Raw genomic sequence first — 19,232 nt, 5'->3', positions numbered from 1 at the left:
GGGTAATTTTAAAATCTTAAATCACTAATGTTGATGCAAAAAAGTAAAAACCTTAATAATTGAGGATGAAATCAACTGTTCCCAAATCATCCCAAGCAGAGCAGGGACTCTGCTTCTCCTTCTCCCTCTGCTACACAACCCCCCTTCATGCTCTGTCTCAAACGAATGAATAAAATCTGAAAAACAAAAGTGTTTAAAAAAAAAAACAGAAGTTGGGGCTCAGTCAGTTAAGTGTCTGCCTTCAGCTCAGGTCATGATCCCAGGGTCTTGGGATAGGGCCCCACACTGGGCTCTCTGCTCAGCAGGAAGCCTGCTTCTCCCTCTTCCTCTCCCCCTGCTTGTGTTTCCTCTCTTGCTGTCTCTCTCTCTCTGTGTCAAATAAATAAATAAATAATCTTAAAAAAAAAAAAAAGAAAACTCCATATAAAAGTTATATGAAATTTAAAATGTTGAAGGGAAAAACAAGTACAGAGAGAAATGAAGGAAATTCATCACAACAAATAAAGAGGTACTAAACAAAGATCACAAATGACTTTTTTGTACTAAAAAAATCTGTATTATATATATGCTCACATGCTTTGATTAGATAGATAGATAAATATTTAAAGATTTTATTCATTTGTTTGAGAGAGAGCAGAGGGAAGGGTAACGGGGAGAGAGAGAGAGAGAATCTTGACCAGACTCTGAGCTCCGTGGAGCCCAACACATGAGGCTCGATCTCATGACCCTGAGATCGTGACCTGAGTCAAAATCAAGAGTCAGACGCTTAAACAACCGAGCCACCCAGGTACCCCTGAGAAGATATAGAAAAGAAAGGGAAAAAATAAAAAATTTTTTTAGTAAAAAGTTATCTTCTCTATCTTAATTTTTAAATTAAAACAATTTTTAAAAATCTTCTCAATTTTTTTTCAGCACTTTAAAAAAAATTTTTTTTTAGCTTAACAGTATTCATTATTTAAAATATTTTTTGAAATAGGTCTTAGAAGAAAAGGTTTTGACATCCCAACATTGTCTTAAAGACAAAATTTCTTGGGGAGCCTTGGTGGCTCAACTGGTTAAGTGTCTGACTGTTGATTTCAGCTCAGGCCCCAATCTCAGGGTTATGAGAGGCAGCCCTACGTCAGGCTCTATGCTCAGCGTGGAGTCTGCTTGAGATTCTCTCTCTCCCTCTGCCCCTCTCCTGCTCGCAATCTTTCTCTAAATAAATAAAATCTTAAAAAAAAAAAATTTTAAAAAAAGGACAAAGAGTGGCTGCATGGCTCCGTTGGTTAAGCATCTGTCTTCGGCTCAGGTCATGATCTCAGGGTCCTGGTATCAAGCCCCCATGTGGGGCTTCCTGCTCAGCAATAGGCCTCTTTCTCCCGCTCCCTCAGCTGTCCCCTTTGCTTGTGCTCTCTCACTCTCTCTCTTGTTCTCTCAAAAAAATCTTTAAAAAAACTAAAAATAAAAATTTTAAAAAGGACCAAATTCCTTAAAAGAGTTCAGTGAAAGTTATACTGTTTCGCACAATTATTTTATCAGAAAATTAGGGTCACTGTTACCAGAAAAACATAGTTTTTGCTAGTTTAGTAGAAAATACACAAAGTACAGAATTACTGCTGGGGTTAAGTGGTTAGGAATGCTTGCTACTTTGACACCCGCTTACAGAGCGTGTACTTTGGAGAAAGATGAAAGCAGACAAACGGCCCTGCCCTAAAGGAGCTAGCTGAAAGCTTAGTACAGACACGGATGGGTAAACACACAACTCCTTAGGACATAAAAACAGCACTAGGACTGCTGTGCACAGGTGCTGTGCGAACTCACAAAAGGGGAAAGTGTGTCTGGGCTGAGGCCTGAAGCCCGGCTCCAGGCAGCTCAGGAGGAGGCTAAGAAAGGGGACCTCTGGACATAGGGAGCTTGAACATTCCCTGACCTCGTTCAGCAAGTGGCTTGGCGGCCCCTGGAGGTCCAGGAGCATCCTGTCTGAGTCCGCGTGACCCGACACAGCTTTGGCTGAGCCTGTGCATCCCGATGAGCCTAACCATGGAGCTCTTGGGATCTGGAGTCCATGGAGACCAGGTCCTGGTCCCTTTCTACTTCCTCCCCTTCAGGGTAAACCTGAAATCCATACGCAACTTTTTTCTTCTAAAACTTTCCCCATTTCTTACTGTTCTGGTGGTTTCACCTTTTTTTATTCCTAACTAAAAATATAGTGCATATAATGAAGAGAAAGATACCTAATGTTTACACACAGCTACTAAGGATCCTATAGATCCTAAGGATTTTCAGGGTATCCCCCTGCTCTGCTGCTGTTCCCCTCCATTTTGGAGTCCCTTCAGATGTTTGCTCGCCAAATGCCAGAGGAAGGTCCCACCCCTCAAACACCTCTTCAGGAGAGCTCTGACTTTGAAACTCTTGCTCCAAATTTCGTCATTCACGGCAATATTTAAAATGAAGAAAAAGTCATCTTAGTTTCCTGCTCAACAACAGTGACTCAAGCTACACCAACCACCCACAGCTCCCTGAACACATGACACACACATCCTGCTATTCGGGGCACTCTTCGCCAGCCCTGTGCCCCACGGACTCCCTTGCCTCCTGCCAGTCCACCCAGAGGCCCCCATCTCAGTAAGAATAAGGCTTACCTTTACCTCGTTATTTAAGCTGCACCCTATCACAATCTTCCCCCACCATCTCCCTTACTTTTCTCTACCTTCTTCTCCCCTCTGGTACAGTCAGCTTCTAGGATATTATAAAAGTTACTTACTGCATTTTTCTGTCTCCTCCTTCTAGGACGTAAGCCCCACAAAATCAGAGATTACAAACGTTGTTCACTAATATATCCCAACCACTTAGAAAAGTGTCTCAGCACATCACAGGGGTTCAATGGCTATCAGCCGAATGAACAGATAAATGAATGAATGAATGGGTTACCCCAGCCGCAAAGAAAAACGTCCGAACTCCCTTCTATTCTCGTTTCCCCACTGCCGGTGGCCCATACCCACTGTCACACGCGACAACAGTTTCACGATCACGCCCTTCATCTTCTTGCCTCCCAACGTCCCTGACGCACCAAGTCCATCAGCTCTATCTCCACCCCCTTCATTTTCACTTGCTGGACTCTGCTCCTATGCAGAAGTGGCATCTCCGCTGACTGTTTCCCACAGGCAGAATTTCCACTCTCCTCTCTGTACGCACAGCAGCCTCTGGACCTCAGAAATATCACTGTCCTGTGCTATATACTTCTGCAGGAGAAGGAGAAGTACCTCCAGGAGAAGCAGTCACATGACTCGATTACTCATCTCTTGCATTCCCTGGAGGGCCAAGCTCAGAGAAAAGGAACCTCGACAAAGGGAAATTTCTGACCAAAAAACCCCCTTTGTGGATTCAGATGTTGTCTTTCCACCAGGGTCATTACCTGCAGCCTGGATTAGGTAATCCAAGGGGACTGTCAGGCCATCCCAAGAGAATATAACTGAACTAGAGTACTTGGGCAACAAAGTTTTGAAAGTGTAGTTTAAAGCAGTCCCTAACAGTCACTGCTCAGAACACAAATCCACTTTCACCATTAAAAAGGCAACCCCTGGGGCGCCTGGGTGGCTCAGTCATTAAGCACCTGCCCTCAACATAGGTCATGATGCCAGGGTCCTGGGATGGAGACCTGCATCTGGCTCCCTGCTCAGCGGGAAGCCTGCTTCTCCCTCTCCCACTGCCCCTGCTTGTGTTCCCTCGCTGTGTCTGTCAAATAAATAAATGAAATCTTAAAAAAAAAAAAAAAAAAGGCAACCCCTGGGGCACCAGAGTGGCTCAGTCAGTTAAGCATCTGCCTGCAGCTCACAGCTTGATACCAGGGTCCTCAGATGGAGCCCCGCCCCAAATCAGGCTCCCTGCTCAGCCACTCCCCCTACTTGTATGCATTCTATCAAATAAATAAAATCTTAAAAAATAAATAAAGAAAAGAAGAAGAAAAAAAGGCAACCCCTAATGAAAGGATCATCACGCCCATGAGATGTTAAGTGTGTTAAGCAGTCCTAATTCTCACAGCCTGCTGAGGAAGCACTTTATATGGAACTGCACTGATGACCAGTGATTTATTTGCTCTGGTTCATGTCAAACCAAACAACTATCTTGTTCTAGAATTGTTACTTGTTTTACTCCTTAAGGCTCACCTTTATAAAACAAAAACACACAACAAGAAGTAAAATATATAAAGGCATTATATGTTTAATTTACTATAAACTGTTTTATTTATTTTTTTAAAGATTTATTTATTTTAGAGAAAGAGCGCACATGCATGTGAACGGGAAGGGGGCAGAAGGAAAGGAAGAGACAGAATCTCAGTCTTTCTGCTGAGCATAGAGTCTGACCTCATGGCCCTGACTGAGATCATAACCTGAGCTAAAATCAAAAGTCCCATGCTTAAACACCTAAGCCACACAGGTGCTGCTAATTTACCATAAACTTTTTATATTACTAATCAGTATTTTTATCTGGATTAAGTAATCTCTATACCCAACGTGGGGCTCAGACTCACAATCCGGAGTTCAAGTTCAAGAGTCACATTCTCAATCAACTGTGCCAGGCAGGCGCCCCTGGATTGATTCTGATGGTCTCACATACTTAGCAACTGGAGTTTGTGATTTTTCCTTAATTTTAAAGAGTGTGTGGATTAAAATACCATCTGAACCTTGTTATATTTTCACACATACTCTAGGTAAATCAGTGAATAACCTCAGAGTTGTGATGCTTCTAGAAAATGCCTCCTCTCTCACAAGAATACATGAGTTAAAAAAACAGCTTCATATTAACGAAGCTGCAGGCTGGACATGTGGGGGTATACACTATTATATCTTTGTTAAGGTAAAGAACAAGAAAAGCTATGGGACAGGTCCTTCCTGTTCCGTGTGTTTTCTTTTTCCCTCCTGGCCCATCTCCAGCCTCTTTCAAGGCAAATCCTGGCCAAGCTTCTTCGGCTCCTACCGTCTTTTTATGGCCCCTGGGTCAGAGGCTGGGGCTGCTCTCTCCTTCCCTAACAGTTAACTTCCTCCTCTATAGCTTTCTATACTGTCACCCTACCCTCTCCATTCCCTGACATAGTTCAAGGAACTGGACTGGCACTCAGGACCCTCAACAGTGAAACCATTCACTCTTAACTCTTCCCGCAGAACCGCACCGCCCGGGTTGCCCCTCCCCACAGTGCGGCCCCCGTTTTGGGACGCCCACTCTCCTCAGCTCTGGATATCCTGGGTTTCGCAGGGCTGGGAGGCTCTGAGGGAATGACCAAGCTAGGAAAGGCTGTCTCCCAGGCGCAAAACAATGACTGCTCTAAACGCGCCCCGGGGGGCCTGGCTGGCAGGGACGCCCTGGGGAAGTTAGGAACCCGCTGCTCACCTGGGGCGCGGCCGTCGGAGGCCTCGGGGCCATTCCTGCCTCGCTGGGGCCGGCTCCCAGACTGGGGCTGGGAAGAGAGGACAGGGCCCACTCACCCGGCTGCAACCGCCGACCCCTCCCCGCCGCGCCGGGCCCGCCTCCGTCCCTCAGCCACTTCTCCCGGGGAGGCTTGGGAAGCTACGCGGACTGCGCCTAGGCCTGTCGTTTCCCGGACCAAATTAAAGGCTCTCGGCATCCTGGACACTGTCCTCTGGCCACGCCCAGTCCCACCCGCAGGATGGTGGGCGCGGCCGGGCGGATACAAGCCAAACCCGTGGGAGGTGCCGCCTTGACCCGCGCACTCGGAATTACCGCCTCCTGCGGACTCCGGATTTCGCGACGTCCGGCCCACCCGGGGCTGGGGCCAGCTCCTCCTGCACCCGCTGCAGGTTCAGTCCTCTCCAATTCTGATGTGCGGAGGGACGGCCCAAAGCGGCCTTAGCCGCACAGGGGCCGGACAATGGCCGCAGCGGCGGGGCAGAGCCGGAAGTGCGCCTGCGCACGCGGAGCCTCAGAGGCGGTGGAGAACTACACTTCCCAGAGGCCCCCGCGTGTGGGTCCCGCTTGGGAGGTCGCTGCGCCACACCCGGGGAGCTGCGGTGGGGTGCGTGGTGTGTCTTGGATCCTCGTACGTTCATTTATTCCAGTTATAGTCACTGAACACCTCTTCTGTGCTAGGGGCATGTTGCTAGGGGCCGGATTCAGCGGCAGATGGGAAAGGAAAGACCCTACATTCGGGGAGCTAGTGTGCCCTGCTGTGGACGAGGCCAACAATAAAAACGTAAACCTATCAGCAAGATATGTTTCACGTACTGACTTCAGCTATAGGAATAGGACAGTGAAGGGTGATGAAGTGATCATCACAAGATGCTATTTCCGTTGCCTCTCCTATGCCACGTTCACCTGTGGGTCACTACTGAGTGTTTGGACACTGATTCTCCAGACCACGCCTACTACGACTAAGAAACTCGAGTCACTTATTACTTCAAGTGAATAAGAGAATCTTTTCCTGCTGTCCCAGAATTGGTAATCGGGACTCAGCTGAGGATTTAGATCTTTCATATTCTAAAGAAAGACAAAGCATTTGGGGCTAGACACTCTCAGGTATTACAAAACGGGAGCCGAGTGCTGAATTTGCCCTGTTGCTAACTGTTGCCCCGACACCACCCCTCTTTCGCAGGCTCTATAAGGAAACTAGAATGGTGAATGAAAAGATTACCTCAGAATGGCAAGTCCTCCACCTGGGGGGGGGGGGGCGGGGAGTTGCAGGGTTCTACCACCACTCCCAAAGATGAATGTGAGAAAGAAAACTCTCAAACACTGAAAACACCCAGGGCAAAAGGGGGGGGGGGTGTTACATAATTATCCCCAATGCCTTCCAGAGAAAGGGAAAGGGAATTAGAGAACAGGCTGTGTGTAAGGAGAGCAGCCTGAATTCTCATTGTGTAGTAAGTGGAAACGCAGGAAAACCGCTGCGCTTTAGCTCCCGGTGGGTGAAGAGTACAGCTCACAACATTATGAGGCTGTGGAATTAACGGGGTGTGAGAATGAACTGAGAAAGTTGGAAGAGGCTGAAGCGAAGCCTGATCTCCCAAGTCAGGTTATCAGTGGGTTTCCTTTAAGGAACTCACAAATGCACTTACGTTTCTGCTGGTGCGGCTAAGCAACTTTAATGCGGATGGAATAGTTTTTTAAAACCTTTTAAAATACACTGATGCGGGGACCTGTGTGGCTCAGTGGGTTAAGACGCTGCCTTCGGCTCGGGGTCCTGGGATCGAGTTCCGCATCGGGCTCTCTGCTCAGCAGGGAGCCTGCTTCCTTATCTCTCTCTCTCTCTGCCTGCCTCTCTGCCTACTTGTGATCTCTCTCTGTCAAATAAATAAATAAAATCTTTAGAAAATAAAATAAAATAAAATACACGGATGCACTGGAAAATTGGTAAGGAATAAACAGAGGACAAAAACGAGGCAAAAATGACAACCTAAGAGTGGTAGGTGGAGCCCTGAAAGCCAGCGTTCACCTGGAAGACTTTTGCCAAATGAGGCAAAGTTGCGTTTTGTTTTTCATGGCCCCCTTCTTTCCGTTCAGGGAACGCATTCTGGCCCCCCGACGGCTCTGAGAGGGGGGCAGCAGTCTCCCCTCCGGAGAAGTAGCGCCCTACCTGGCCGTCTCTGCTGCTGAAGGTCAGGTATCCTGGTCCGCCCATGTCGTCTGGCCACAGGGCGAAGACAGCTGAGAGGCCAGTTTCTCCGAGGCCAGTCTACATCTGGGGGTTGATGGCTACGCCGCGGGCGTGGGGCTAACCAGCCTCGCAGCCAATCAAGAGCCACATTCTTCTCCGTGCCCTCCTGTCTCCATATCAACTACTTCTGCGTCTGCTCTGGACTTGGAAATACTGAAAAGACTATCTCACACGTCTAGTTGAGGTCCTGGCCCAGGGGGACCACCAGGTATTCCAAAGCCTCTTCACACCCCACGGCACTCTGAGAAGTGCCTCTGCTGAGAAACGGATAATGCACTATTTAGCGGGATTTTGTCTTAGCTAGGGCAGAGGCGAAAAGACCTGTCGTTAATGCCAAATGCCTTCCATTTATCTGCTCGATCTTTTCTTTAAAAAATATTTTATTTATTTGAGAGAGAGACAGAATGCGAGAAAGAGGGAGGAAAAGAGGGGTGAGGGTCAGAGGGAGAAGCAGATTCCCTGCTAAGCAGGGAGCCTGATATGGAACTCGATCCTGGGACTCCAGGATCGTGATCCGAGCTGAAAGCAGTCGCTTAACCAACTGAGCCACCCAGGTGCCCTATCTGCTCGATCTTTAATATCCACCTGGATTTGACCAATTCCTTACTTGTCCTGCCATTGGTCCAAGCCTTCTGGCTAGGGCCTTCCCCAACAGCACAGGAATATCCAAGTTCCAGTCCCTTAAAAACGTTCGTAAAAATGTTCAATCCCCTGGTTGCCATGAGAACCAGTGAGAAAAAGTGGGACCTGATGCCAGGTAGCTCCGACTCTGTTCAGCCAGAGAACCAGGATTACTGGACCAACAGGGAACTCAGGTCCCCTGTCTTCCATGCACTCTCAGGCCGGGAGGATAGGACAGAGGCGCTGAGTGCAGGCTGCGTAGCTTCAGTCATCTATTGCTACATCTGAGGCCGAGCTTTGAGTGGGACAGGAAGGAAAGCGAGATCTCAGCGCCTGGGCCCTCTCCCTCACATCAGACCAACACCTGCTACAGTTCCGAACTTCCAGGCGTCAATCTGCGGAGCGCTGGGCTCTAGTGCCACCTGCTGGCCACTAGGACCCCCTACTCCTGCAAAGTCATCTGCATAACAATAATGCGAACATTAATTTGGCAGTTTCTGGACCATTATTAACCTTGCCAACTACCCTCAAGTTAAGCTTGAAGCCTCTACAAGCCCCAGAAAATGTTTCTCAGTTCAACAAAATTTCACCTAACACCTATGTTTTCGGAGCCCACGTTTTCTGAGCTTGCGCTGCCCTGGATTTCCTCACAAAACCTCCCTGGTGCTATTCTGCTCCTCTGGGCTGAGCTGAAGGAACCCACAGACTCTTGCTCCAAACTAACTGTGGCGACTCAGGCTGGACCCAAGTGGTGTCACCTCAAGGGCAATGTAGTCCCTGCAAGGGTCTCAAGGGCCAGGCATCGGAAGACCTCACTTCGGCTTCTGGCTCAGCCACCTTGCTCAGCCAGTCACTTGCCCCCTTGTTTTTCAAGTCTCCTCATTTGTCAGTGGAGCCCCAGATGCATTCTAGCATCCCATCTTTGTCCTGGTGGCCTGGCCCCACTCTCTCCTCATGGGCTTGGACTTATGAAAAATGTCTATTCAAGGAAGGTTTTCCCCAGATACCTCTGTTATTTGAGACAAGGGTGTTCAGTGACTGGGATGTGGTTAACTATGTGGGAAGATTGACCTTACCAGGCACTTCAAGGCGCTAATGGCATCTGAGGGCTTTTCCAGCCAAACACAGGGGACTCTGCTTTGAAACCAGGAAGTGGACAAAATGAGCCAAAGATAGGATATAGAAGGAGAGCAAGAAATGATGAGGGACTAGAAACTAAAATAAGATTATTCTCACATCATAATTTTTTATTAACTGTGTCTCTGAGGTGTTTATTTTTTTATTTTATTTTTTTTTAAGAGGTGAGGGTGGGGTAGGGGGAGGAACAGAGAGAGAGGGAGAGAGAGAATCTTAAGCAGGCCCCATTATATTCATTTGTTTGACAGAGAGAGATCACAATAGGCAGAGAGGCAGGCAGAGAGGAAGGGAAGCAGGCTCCCCGCTGAGCAGAGAGCCTGATGTGGGGCTCGATTGAGGACCCTGGGATCACTACCTGAGTTAAAGGCAGAGGCTCTAACCCACTGAGCCACCCAGGCACCCTGTGTTTTTGTTTTTAAAATAAACTTGCAAGTTATCTAATTTGCAGTTATTCTCAACAAGGTAATTTTTGTTCATGGCTAATGTTCTCTAACATTACAACCAGATACATGAATCCGGGACCTAGGCTAGACTGCCCTTAGACTGAGCCTGCCAGGGGCCCAATTAAAGAGACATCTGACTGTAGTCAGGTCTGACTTGGACTGTAGCCCCAAGAGGATCTTACCCACTTGTATGCCCAGTAAATATGTACCCAGTCAACCTGGCTGAGTTTATGAAATGAAGGCTTTGTTTTATCATAAAGAGTAATAATGGGCTTTGAGATAAGCTAGGTCAGCTCCTTCCTTTTATGGATGAAATAGAAGCCCAGGGAGGGAAAGATGCTAGTTGGAGTAGAAAGAAAATGGTACAGGAAGAAAAAGATGCATATGATCAGCTGAAGAAGATTTGTAAGTTCCATGTGGCATTGTGGTGTTTTTTAACTCATGAGGTGAATGCTGGGGTTTAAAACTATTTAAATTTTAAAATGATAAGTTAAACAACAGAATACATTCTAGATGAGGTCTTTGGTCATGTGCATCATTTTCTTCTCCATTTTCTCTTCAGCTTTATTTGTAGGACTGCAGTTGTGCGGTCACCAGTAAGTGTCTTTCCCTCTGCGGGTTCTATTTCATCTGTAAAGTGAAAGATCTGGCTTGGCGGATCCAAAGCCCCATTTTATTTTTCTCCTACAACTGTTATGTCTGGCTCAAACTGCGCAGGTGTGACCCGAGGGGAGGTGAGAAAACATGGAAGCGAAAGTGAGCTGGGTCTTTCATCCCAGCCTGCACCTTTGCCTGGAGCTGACTGCCACCCATCCACAGCCTTTCAGGGTGCCACACCTTGGGCCTTACTTGCACAACCCACCCCCACACGGGGGTCTGGGCATAACAGTGCTTTGGGCTCTGCGGTTACCATGGCGACCCTCTGGCTGGCATAGCCTCCGTTGCCACCTAGCAACCAGGACATCCAGGGCACCTACAGCTCTGTCATTTCCCTCTGGCAAGGAACTGGGGGCAGCTCTGTTTAGGGAGGTGGCTTGTTATGGGTCCCTCTACTGCTAGGCCCTCACCCAACCTCTTCAGCCATTCCAGCTTCTCTGCCCTGGAGCCAGGCTTCTATGGCTTTGTCTCCTAGACCCAGGAGTCCTAACCACCCACCCTTTCCAGCTACAGTCCTGGGGGCTTAAAGAGGGTTCTTACCCCTGACACTCCATAGTCTCTAGAAGAGCAGAAAAGTCCAACGTGATGTAAATTGAAACACCCGTCTCAGCCACACCTCCCAGCACCCCTCAGCTTCTGGGGCCAATTCTCTGGACGGGCAATCCTTGGGAAGGGATGGATGGGACAGCCTTGCTAGAAGCTAGGGAGGCACCAGTGTTGGGAAGGGCATCACCAGAACTGGGCATCGCAGCCTCTGTTGGGAGATGGGCAGGCACACAGACAAGCTAACCCAATATGGGGGTGGGATCGGCAGTGACAGGGCTGGTGGCACAGAGTGTGCTGGGAAGGAAGAGAGGAAGGGAAGCAGGCTCTCCGCCAAGCAGAGAGCCCGACGTGGGGCTCAATTGAGGACCCCGGGATCACGACCTGAGCCGAAGGCAGAGGCTCTAACCCACTGAGCCACCCGGGCACCCCTGAGTTTTTGTTTTTAAAATAAACTTGCAAGTTATTTAATTTGCAATTATTCTCAACAAGGTAATTTTTTTCATGGCTAATGTACCCTAACATTACAACCAGATACATGAATCCAAGGGACCTAGGCTAGGCTGCCCTTAGACTGAGCCTGCCAGGGGCCCATGGAGAAGGGGTACTCACCCCAACCACAACTGGAAAGAAATGTTTCTTGGGGGACATAATGCTTGGGTTGAGGCTTGAAGAGTGAATAGGCATCCAGGCTGGAGTAGAGATTTCAGTGAGGGTAGGCTTTAGGTCTTTAGAGCCTGCCTTTCTGAGAGTGTTATTCCCCATCCGAAATCCACTGATTCTCCGTCTCCTCCTTGTCCTTTTCCTCCTCTTATCCTGTCCACTTTCCCTGGGCAGTCTCCTCCAGCATCATGATCATAAGCCGCACTCCTTTGCTACATGTGGTCCCTTCCTCCTGGGCTGCTCACAACTTACTTGTCTACCTGATGAACTCACTCATTCTTCAAGACCCAGCTTGATGTTTACTCCTTTCTGGTGCCTTCCCAGAACCACCCTTTCAAGCATGCATTCAATTCACAAACTTTTTTTTTTTTTTTAAGATTTTATTCATTTAGGGTCACCTGGATGGCTCAGTCCATTAAGTGGCTGCCTTTGGCTCAGGTCATGATCCCAAGGTCCTGGGATTGAGCACCGCTTTGGGCGCCCTGCTCAGTGGAGAGCCTGCTTCTCCCTCTCCCTCTGCCTGCCACTTTGCCTACTTGTGCTCTATCTCTCTGTCAAATAAATCAATAAAATCTTTTTTAAAAAGGTTTTATTCATTTATTTGGGAGAGACAGAGATAGTGACAGAGAACATGAGCAGGGAGGGCAGGGAGAAACAGGTTCCTTGCTAAACAGGGAGCCCAGACCCTGGTCATGACCTGAGCCACCCAGATGCCCCCTCAATTCACAAACTTCTAATGAACACTAGGTGTTAGACCCACAATGTGGTCCTATACTGTAACTCTCTGTTCACTTGTCTGTTTCCTCAAATGACCAGGATATCCTGGAGGTGGGAGCTGGCAAGGCTGTCTTTTGTTTTCCTAAGCCCCAGGCTTTAACATAGACTCTCTGAATGGATGGGTGGATGGAGGCATAGGAGGATAGATGCCGTACATACAGAGCTCCTTGTGAAACAACAAACATAAACACCCCAGGTAACTCTCTGACTCCCGTTTCTATCCTCTGACACTGCCACAAAGGAATTCGGCCATATGTTATTAAATTAAAGTGAATTAAAATTTGCTTGAAATAACCACAGACTCCCCCGCTCCCCTGAGCCTGCAGTGACCAGATTACATCTCCTCCAGGCACAGAAGTTTGACATTTCATTGCAAAGTCATTTTCTTCTCATTTCCTTATGTTGCTAAAATATTCTATTTCTCTTCACTTCCCCTTTGTGTCCCCATTAGTCATGTTTAGTTAAATTTATCTGCTGCCATTTTTAATCATCTGAGATAGGCTTGCTGGTGTGGATGTTCCTGGGGCCCTGCCTGGCCTTCCAGACCATCTGTCTCCTCCTGGGCCACTCTGAGAACAGAGCATGGACCCCTCTGTCAGGGCTTCTGGGCTGATCCTCAAACCCAAGGTTTCTCCCCAAGGCATCTCTGACTTCAGGGTCCTCCCTTTCTCCCCATCCTCACTATCTTCTTCTCTCCAGCCTCCTCTTCTGTTTCCTGGGGCATGGTTTTCATCTTGCCTCCAGGCCTGGTATTTCCTGAGGTGCCTTTGGTCACACTGAGCAAGGGGCTTTGCGAGTCTTCTCTCATGAGTTCCCTGAATAAGTCCTTAATGCGACAAAATATCCAGCAGCCGATGTGGGGGTTGTTTGGTGCTTGCTTGGGACACTGCCATACCCATCACATTCCTGTGACTGGCTGGACACCTTCGTCTTTCTCACCTGCCCATCCACCCTCATATTGTAGGCGTGGAGAGATTGTTCCCTCTGGAGGCAGTTGGCAAAGACTAGAAAGGAATATTTTGGCTTAGAGTGGAATCCCAGTTTGGCCTCTCAATAACTGTCATTTAAGGACTGGGATTTGGGGTGCCCGGGTGGCTCAGCCGTTAAGCGTCTGCCTTCGGCTCAGGTCATGATCCCGGGCTTCTGGGATCGAGCCCCCCATCGGGTTCCCTGCTCGGCGGGAAGCCTGCTTCTCCCTCTCCCTCTGCTGCTCCCCTGCTTGTGTCCCTTCTCTTGCTGTGTGTCTGTCAAATAAATAAAATCTTTAAAAAAAAAAAAAAGAAAGAAAGAAAGAAAGAAAAGGACTGGGATTGCCCTTGGGACTTAGGGCTTAGAACTGCTCAGGAAAGGGGCAGTCAAGTCCAGGTGGCCACTGACAGGCAGAGCCGTGGGAGGCAGGATCAGAAGGCTGGAAAGGCCATCATTATCTGAGCATTTGCAGTGTGCTGGGCTCTGTGGACATATTTGGGGAGTTGCAGCTGTGAATCCAGGGTGACAGTGAAGGATGCTTGTTCCTCAGCTCAAGCTTTGGGAAAGGGGTTTCTGTGGGATCACCCGGAAGGCTCAACGAATGTCCTTTGGAGCTTCAGGGATACGGGGGGCTACGGCAGTTTATGTCAGAGAAATCTTAATGGCAGGAGACAGGCTGGCCAGATGTCTTCACAGTGCAGCTAGGAGAGTGGCCACATTGGGGTCTGCCTGCAAGCCCAGGCAGACGAGGGGAAAAAAGGTAAGTGAATGTTTCTAGCAGACCAGAGGTGGCTGCTGACATGAGAGAACCAGCACGGGGTCATTTTAGAGCTTGATCAAGAAAGCCTCTGGGAGGAAGAAAGAAACAAAAATTACTTCCAGGCCAGGGATGAAAAAAGGGGTCATACAGGGATTTCGCTTAAATTTCATCCCAGGGCAAGACAAACTCTTTTATAGTTATATTTTATGAGTCATGTGTATAGGACTAAACATAAATTACTTTAATTTTTTTCAATGAAATTTCACTCTTGTGTCAATTCAAAACATGTTCTTCTTCCTAGAATAAGATCATATCCCCAGTCTACACTCATCTACACTTTCTATATTGCATCCAGTTTTTCCAGTTGCATCTAGGGTGAAACGATCTATTATCTTTATTATTTCCCAAATAGCTTATGCTTCTGAACTCTTATCTCATATAATTTTCCCATCAGTCCTGGAAGGAAAGTGCTCTTGTTATCCCTGTTCCACTCTCAAGCATCAGAAATTAAGAAAGGGGCTCCAGGTTACACAAGGGTGAATGGCAGAGTCAAGGGTTAACTAGGTAAGTCAGGCTCAGGGTTGTGGTGGGGGTTCAGGCAGTGGTGGTGACAATGTGAGGGATTAGGAGCTTCAGTAGTGCTCCCCCAAAGCTCCATCTTTGCCCCCATTCTTAACTACGGGCAGCTGCTGTTTAGATAAGTTTCAAGAGGGGTCTCCTGACAAACAGCTCTACAGCGCAGGGGCCCTACGGCTGCCCAGCGCTTTGACAAGGGTGCATGGGGCACTCTGTTCTTGGAGACAATCCCCCAACACACACAGGGGCCAGAAGGCGGTTTTCTTGATTGATAGTGGCTCTCCAAGTACTGGGTCAAGTGTCATGACCAGATGAACCCAGAGCCATGGTCAAGTTTTGAGGGGAGAGAGCAGAAACCAATAGCTCATCTGCAGAGAGGGGTGCCCAGAGCCAGGAGATGGGTGAGCCCAGGTCTGCACCGGGGAGATGCTGCCTGTGGTGATGCCGTTCCCCGGAGGCCTGGAGGGCTCTCACGTTTGGCTCCATCCCAGAGTTCCCAGGTCTCTGCAGGTACATGCTTCCCCTTGTAACCTTAGCTGCTGATGGTTCTGTTTTCACATCAAGACATCCTGGACTAAGATAGAAACTCTAAAAAACTGAATTTCATGAATATTTACAATTCCCCAGAAGCCTGGGTGGCTCAGTGGGTTAAGCATCTGCCTTCAGCTCAGGTCATGACCCCAAGCAGAGAGCCTCCTTTTCCCTCTCCTGCTGCTGCTCCCCTTGCTTGTGCTCACTCTCTCTGTCAAATAAATAAATAAAGCATTAAAAAAAGAATTAGAAAATAAATAAAATAGGAGGGTCTGGCTGGTTCAGTGGGTTAAAGCCTCTGCCTTTGGCAGAGCCCGCATCAGGCTCTCTGCTCAACAGGGAGCCTGCTTCCTCCTCCTCTCTCTCTCTCTCTCTCTCTGCCTGCTTCTCTGCCTACTTGTGATCTCTCTCTCTGTGTCAAATAAATAAATAAAATCTTTAAAATCTTTAAAAATAAATAAATACAATTTTTAAAAAAAATAAATAAAATAAATAAAAATTACAATTCCCTGCATGTACTGGCCCACACAAGATTCTTCCTCTCTTAATGCCACTTACTTATAAGTACTGTAGCTCTAGGAATGCAAGATGCCCCCAAGAATGCCACGCATCCTGCTTTGTCCCCCGGCCTCCTTCTTACCACTCTGTCTCCTTGGAACCAATGGAGAAAAATGAGCAACATATGCAGAGTGGCCTAAAAGCAAGCCCTTCATAGAGACACATGGCTGTGGCATGCAGTACAGACAGAATGAAGTCCCATGGGTTTTCCTCAGTCCAGCTCCGTCTGCCCAGTGGCCGGGGGAGGCATCTGCCAGGGGCTCAGACACACTGACATCTAGAATAGTTCTGAAGGAGAAATCTTGCACTTTGCCCTTCACTGGGACTTCACAGGTGATTTAAAATGGCTCTGGGGGCGCCTGGGTGGCTCAGTGGGTTAAGCCGCTGCCTTCGGCTCAGGTCATGATCTCAGGGTCCTCTGATCGAGCCCCGCATCGGGCTCTCTGCTCAGCAGGGAGCCTGCTTCCTCCTCTCTCTGCCTGCCTCTGCCTACTTGTGATCTCTCTCTGTCAAATAAATAAATAAAATCTTAAAAAAAATAAAAAAATAAAAAAATAAAATGGCTCTCGAAGAGGCCATATTTGGGATGTCCCACTGGTGTTGTTTGAAATCAGAAGCTCCTCTTTCATTTTTTTCCAGTGAAGGGGTTTCGGCAGGTGTTGAAAAGTCTGAGGCAGCAGAGGGGGAGCCACAATAGGCAGCCTGTGTCTGGTATCTAATTTGATTTGGCTTGTTGTCTGAGCCATGGGAACTTAGAACCAGGAACAAAGAGCACAGGCTGCAGAGGTGACAGCTCCGGGCCTCACGTCCTGGGCGCTCTCAGCTGGAGGCTTCACTCTACAGCCACAAAGCCATGCAAAGGGAGCCTGGCCAAGGACTCATGTCAGGCACACACAGCACGGGGGATTGTTGATGATTATGCTTGAAAAGCCCCAGAAAAATCTCTTCCCCAAATTTCACACGTTCAGGCAAGGGAGTGATTTATTAAGCATGAAGCGGACTAGGCCAGCTCTCCTGGTCAGCTAAAATTGGCCTGGAAAATAAAGTAATTTGTGGTTGTCAGATCCTAAATTAAATGATTCAAATACTACTGCGGCTGATTAAAGGACTTTATTCAATTTCCTCTTGACCACATGCTCTTCTATGAGGACAAGAGATACTGTTTCTAGAAGAAATGCAGTATTTAGAGACCATCGATCTAATCTAATGGATGGTGTTTATTAAATATGGCCTCCCCTCCGTTTTTTGATGAAAGGTGAGACTAAAGTGGGAGGAAGAAGGGACTTCCTGTTTAACTCTGAATGACCCTCCCCCTGCCAGGCTGCTGTGTGTCTGGGTAGGAGCCTCTGCAGTGAAGCAGGCTGGGTGCCTGAGGAATTTTTAAGGACGCTTAAAAGACCTCTAGACAACAATAACAAAGGTCAAAATTGAAACACAAGCATGGGTAAGCAGAATAAAAAAGTGAATCTGGGGGACGCCTGGGAGGCTCAGTCGGTTAAGCGGCTGCCTTCGGCTCAGGTCATGATCCCAGCGTCCTGGGATCGAGTCCCACATCGGGCTCCTTGCTTGGCAGGAGCCAAGCCTCAGCCTGCCACTCTGTCTGCCTGTGCCTGCTCTTGCTCGTCTCTCTCTCTGACAAATAAATAAACTCTTTAAAAAAAAAAAAAAAGTGAATCTGGGACCAGAGCAGACTCTGGGACTCATAGCGGTGCCTGCATCAGCGTGGATACTGGCAGAAGGGACAGCCTCATGCTGGCTACCTTGACGCCCTCCCTTTCTGGCCCCAGTGATTGAAGCTAGACAGGACTGTCCAGAGATAGATGATGTGCCTTGGCATAAAACAGGTGAACTGGCTTGGGGACATGAATGAAGGACTCCAGGGAGGAGGTGGTTGGAAGCTGGTGCAGATGCGGGGAGGAGGAGACAGAGAGGTCAGGAGATGTTCAGCCCAGTGCCATGTTCAGATATAAGAAAGCAGAGACTCAGCAAGCAAATTAGGAGACGGGGAAAGGAAACTCCGAGTGAAGGTGGGGGACAGAGGTGCTGCTGGTTGAGCAGAGAGGAGAGCAAGCTCAGAGACTACGTGACCCTGGGAGAGAGATGGAGATGCCAGCTGGTCCCCATGGCAGCCCTTCCTCCCAGTCGCTTGTGTTCCAGGTTCTGCCCCAGTTTGTGCTCATTTTCAAAACCAGCTCACACCTTCTTCAGGTCATCCAAGCAGGACTCCAAAGAGCCCAGGTGGACATAAGAATCAACAGAAGTTTTTCAACACTGAACCACAGGGCAGTTCACCATATAAAACATATAGTCATATAAAACAATTTTTATAGTTCTTTTTTAAAAAAAAAAAGATTTGTTCATTTATTTTTAGAAACAGAGAGTGTGTGTGCATGCAGGAGGCAGTGCAGAGGAAGAGGGAAAGAGAGACTCTCAAGCAGACTCTGTGCTAAGCACAAAGTCTAGTGCCGGGCTGGATCTCCCAACCCTGAGATCATGACCTGAGCTGAAGTCAAGAGTCAGGTGCTTGACCTACTGTGCCAGCCGGGCACCCCTATAAGGAATTTTTTTTTTAAGATTTTATTTATTCATTTGACAGAGAGAGAGATCACAAGTAGGCAGAGAGGAAGGCAGAGAGAGAAGGAAGCAGGCTCCCTGCTGAGCAGATAGCCCAGTGCGGGGCCTGATCCCAGGACCCTGAGATCATGACCTGAGCTGGAGGCAGAGGCTTTAACCCACTGAGCCACCCAGGCACCCCTATAAGGAATTTTAAAAGAGTGACTCATCTAATCTCAAATGGGTGAAATCAGACCAAACCAGTAGGGAAAATCATGAACTTTTGGCCACAGCGAGGAGGAGGTGGCAGGCACTGGGCTTCTGTCTCTGGAGGAAAGGAGGCCATGCAGACTAGAGTCAAGGCCTGGACTCCTACCCTGGCCAAAAGACCAGCAGCTCACTGAAGGGACATTCACTGAAAATTCCAGGTGCCTCCAAGATCTTGTCAGGAAGAAAGACCACAGAGATCTGGGAAGGGAACACAGAAGCAAGAGCATCTGGATCTTGCTGGGGCCACTGGAAGGTGCAGATGTACTCATCCAGATTCCCTCTGGCTTCTGTGCAAGCTGCCCTCTCAGAGTCTGGGGTAAGTGTTAGGTGTCCCCCTCAGTAATGAAACCTCTCTGCACACGTTTATTTATTTATTAATATTTTAAAAGATTTTTTTTTTTTTGAGAGACAGAGAGAAAGAGAAAGAGAGAGAGCCCAAGCAGGCAGAGCAGTAGGCAGAGGGAGAGGGAGAAGCAGGCTTCCCCCTGAGCAGAGAGTCCAACTCGGGGCTTGATCCCAGGAC

At 48.2% G+C, this 19,232-nt stretch overlaps 1 protein-coding gene across 5 annotated transcripts in view; it reads right to left on the bottom strand.

Annotated features, from left to right (window-relative positions):
• Positions 1–19,232, bottom strand: part of ZFP90 (ZFP90 zinc finger protein) — a 96,279-nt gene that overhangs the window by 16,721 nt on the left and 60,326 nt on the right. Inside the window, exons 1-3 of one of the 5 annotated variants that reach the window (XM_032325200.1) lie at positions 5,722–6,082; positions 5,371–5,437; positions 2,331–2,393 (exon numbers count right to left, since the gene is read on the bottom strand). The exons of 1 other annotated variant lie outside the window; for it this stretch is intronic. In XM_032325200.1, the coding sequence (XP_032181091.1) occupies positions 2,331–2,393; positions 5,371–5,437; positions 5,722–6,047 (456 nt within the window). In that variant the 5' untranslated portion in view covers positions 6,048–6,082. 3 more of the 5 variants (XM_032325196.1, XM_032325197.1, XM_032325199.1) reach the window with 3 other exon arrangements.

The sequence above is a fragment of the Mustela erminea genome, chromosome 19, assembly GCF_009829155.1.
Source record: "Mustela erminea isolate mMusErm1 chromosome 19, mMusErm1.Pri, whole genome shotgun sequence".
NCBI lineage: Eukaryota > Metazoa > Chordata > Mammalia > Carnivora > Mustelidae > Mustela > Mustela erminea.
This window is presented reverse-complemented; position numbering and strand designations above follow the sequence as displayed.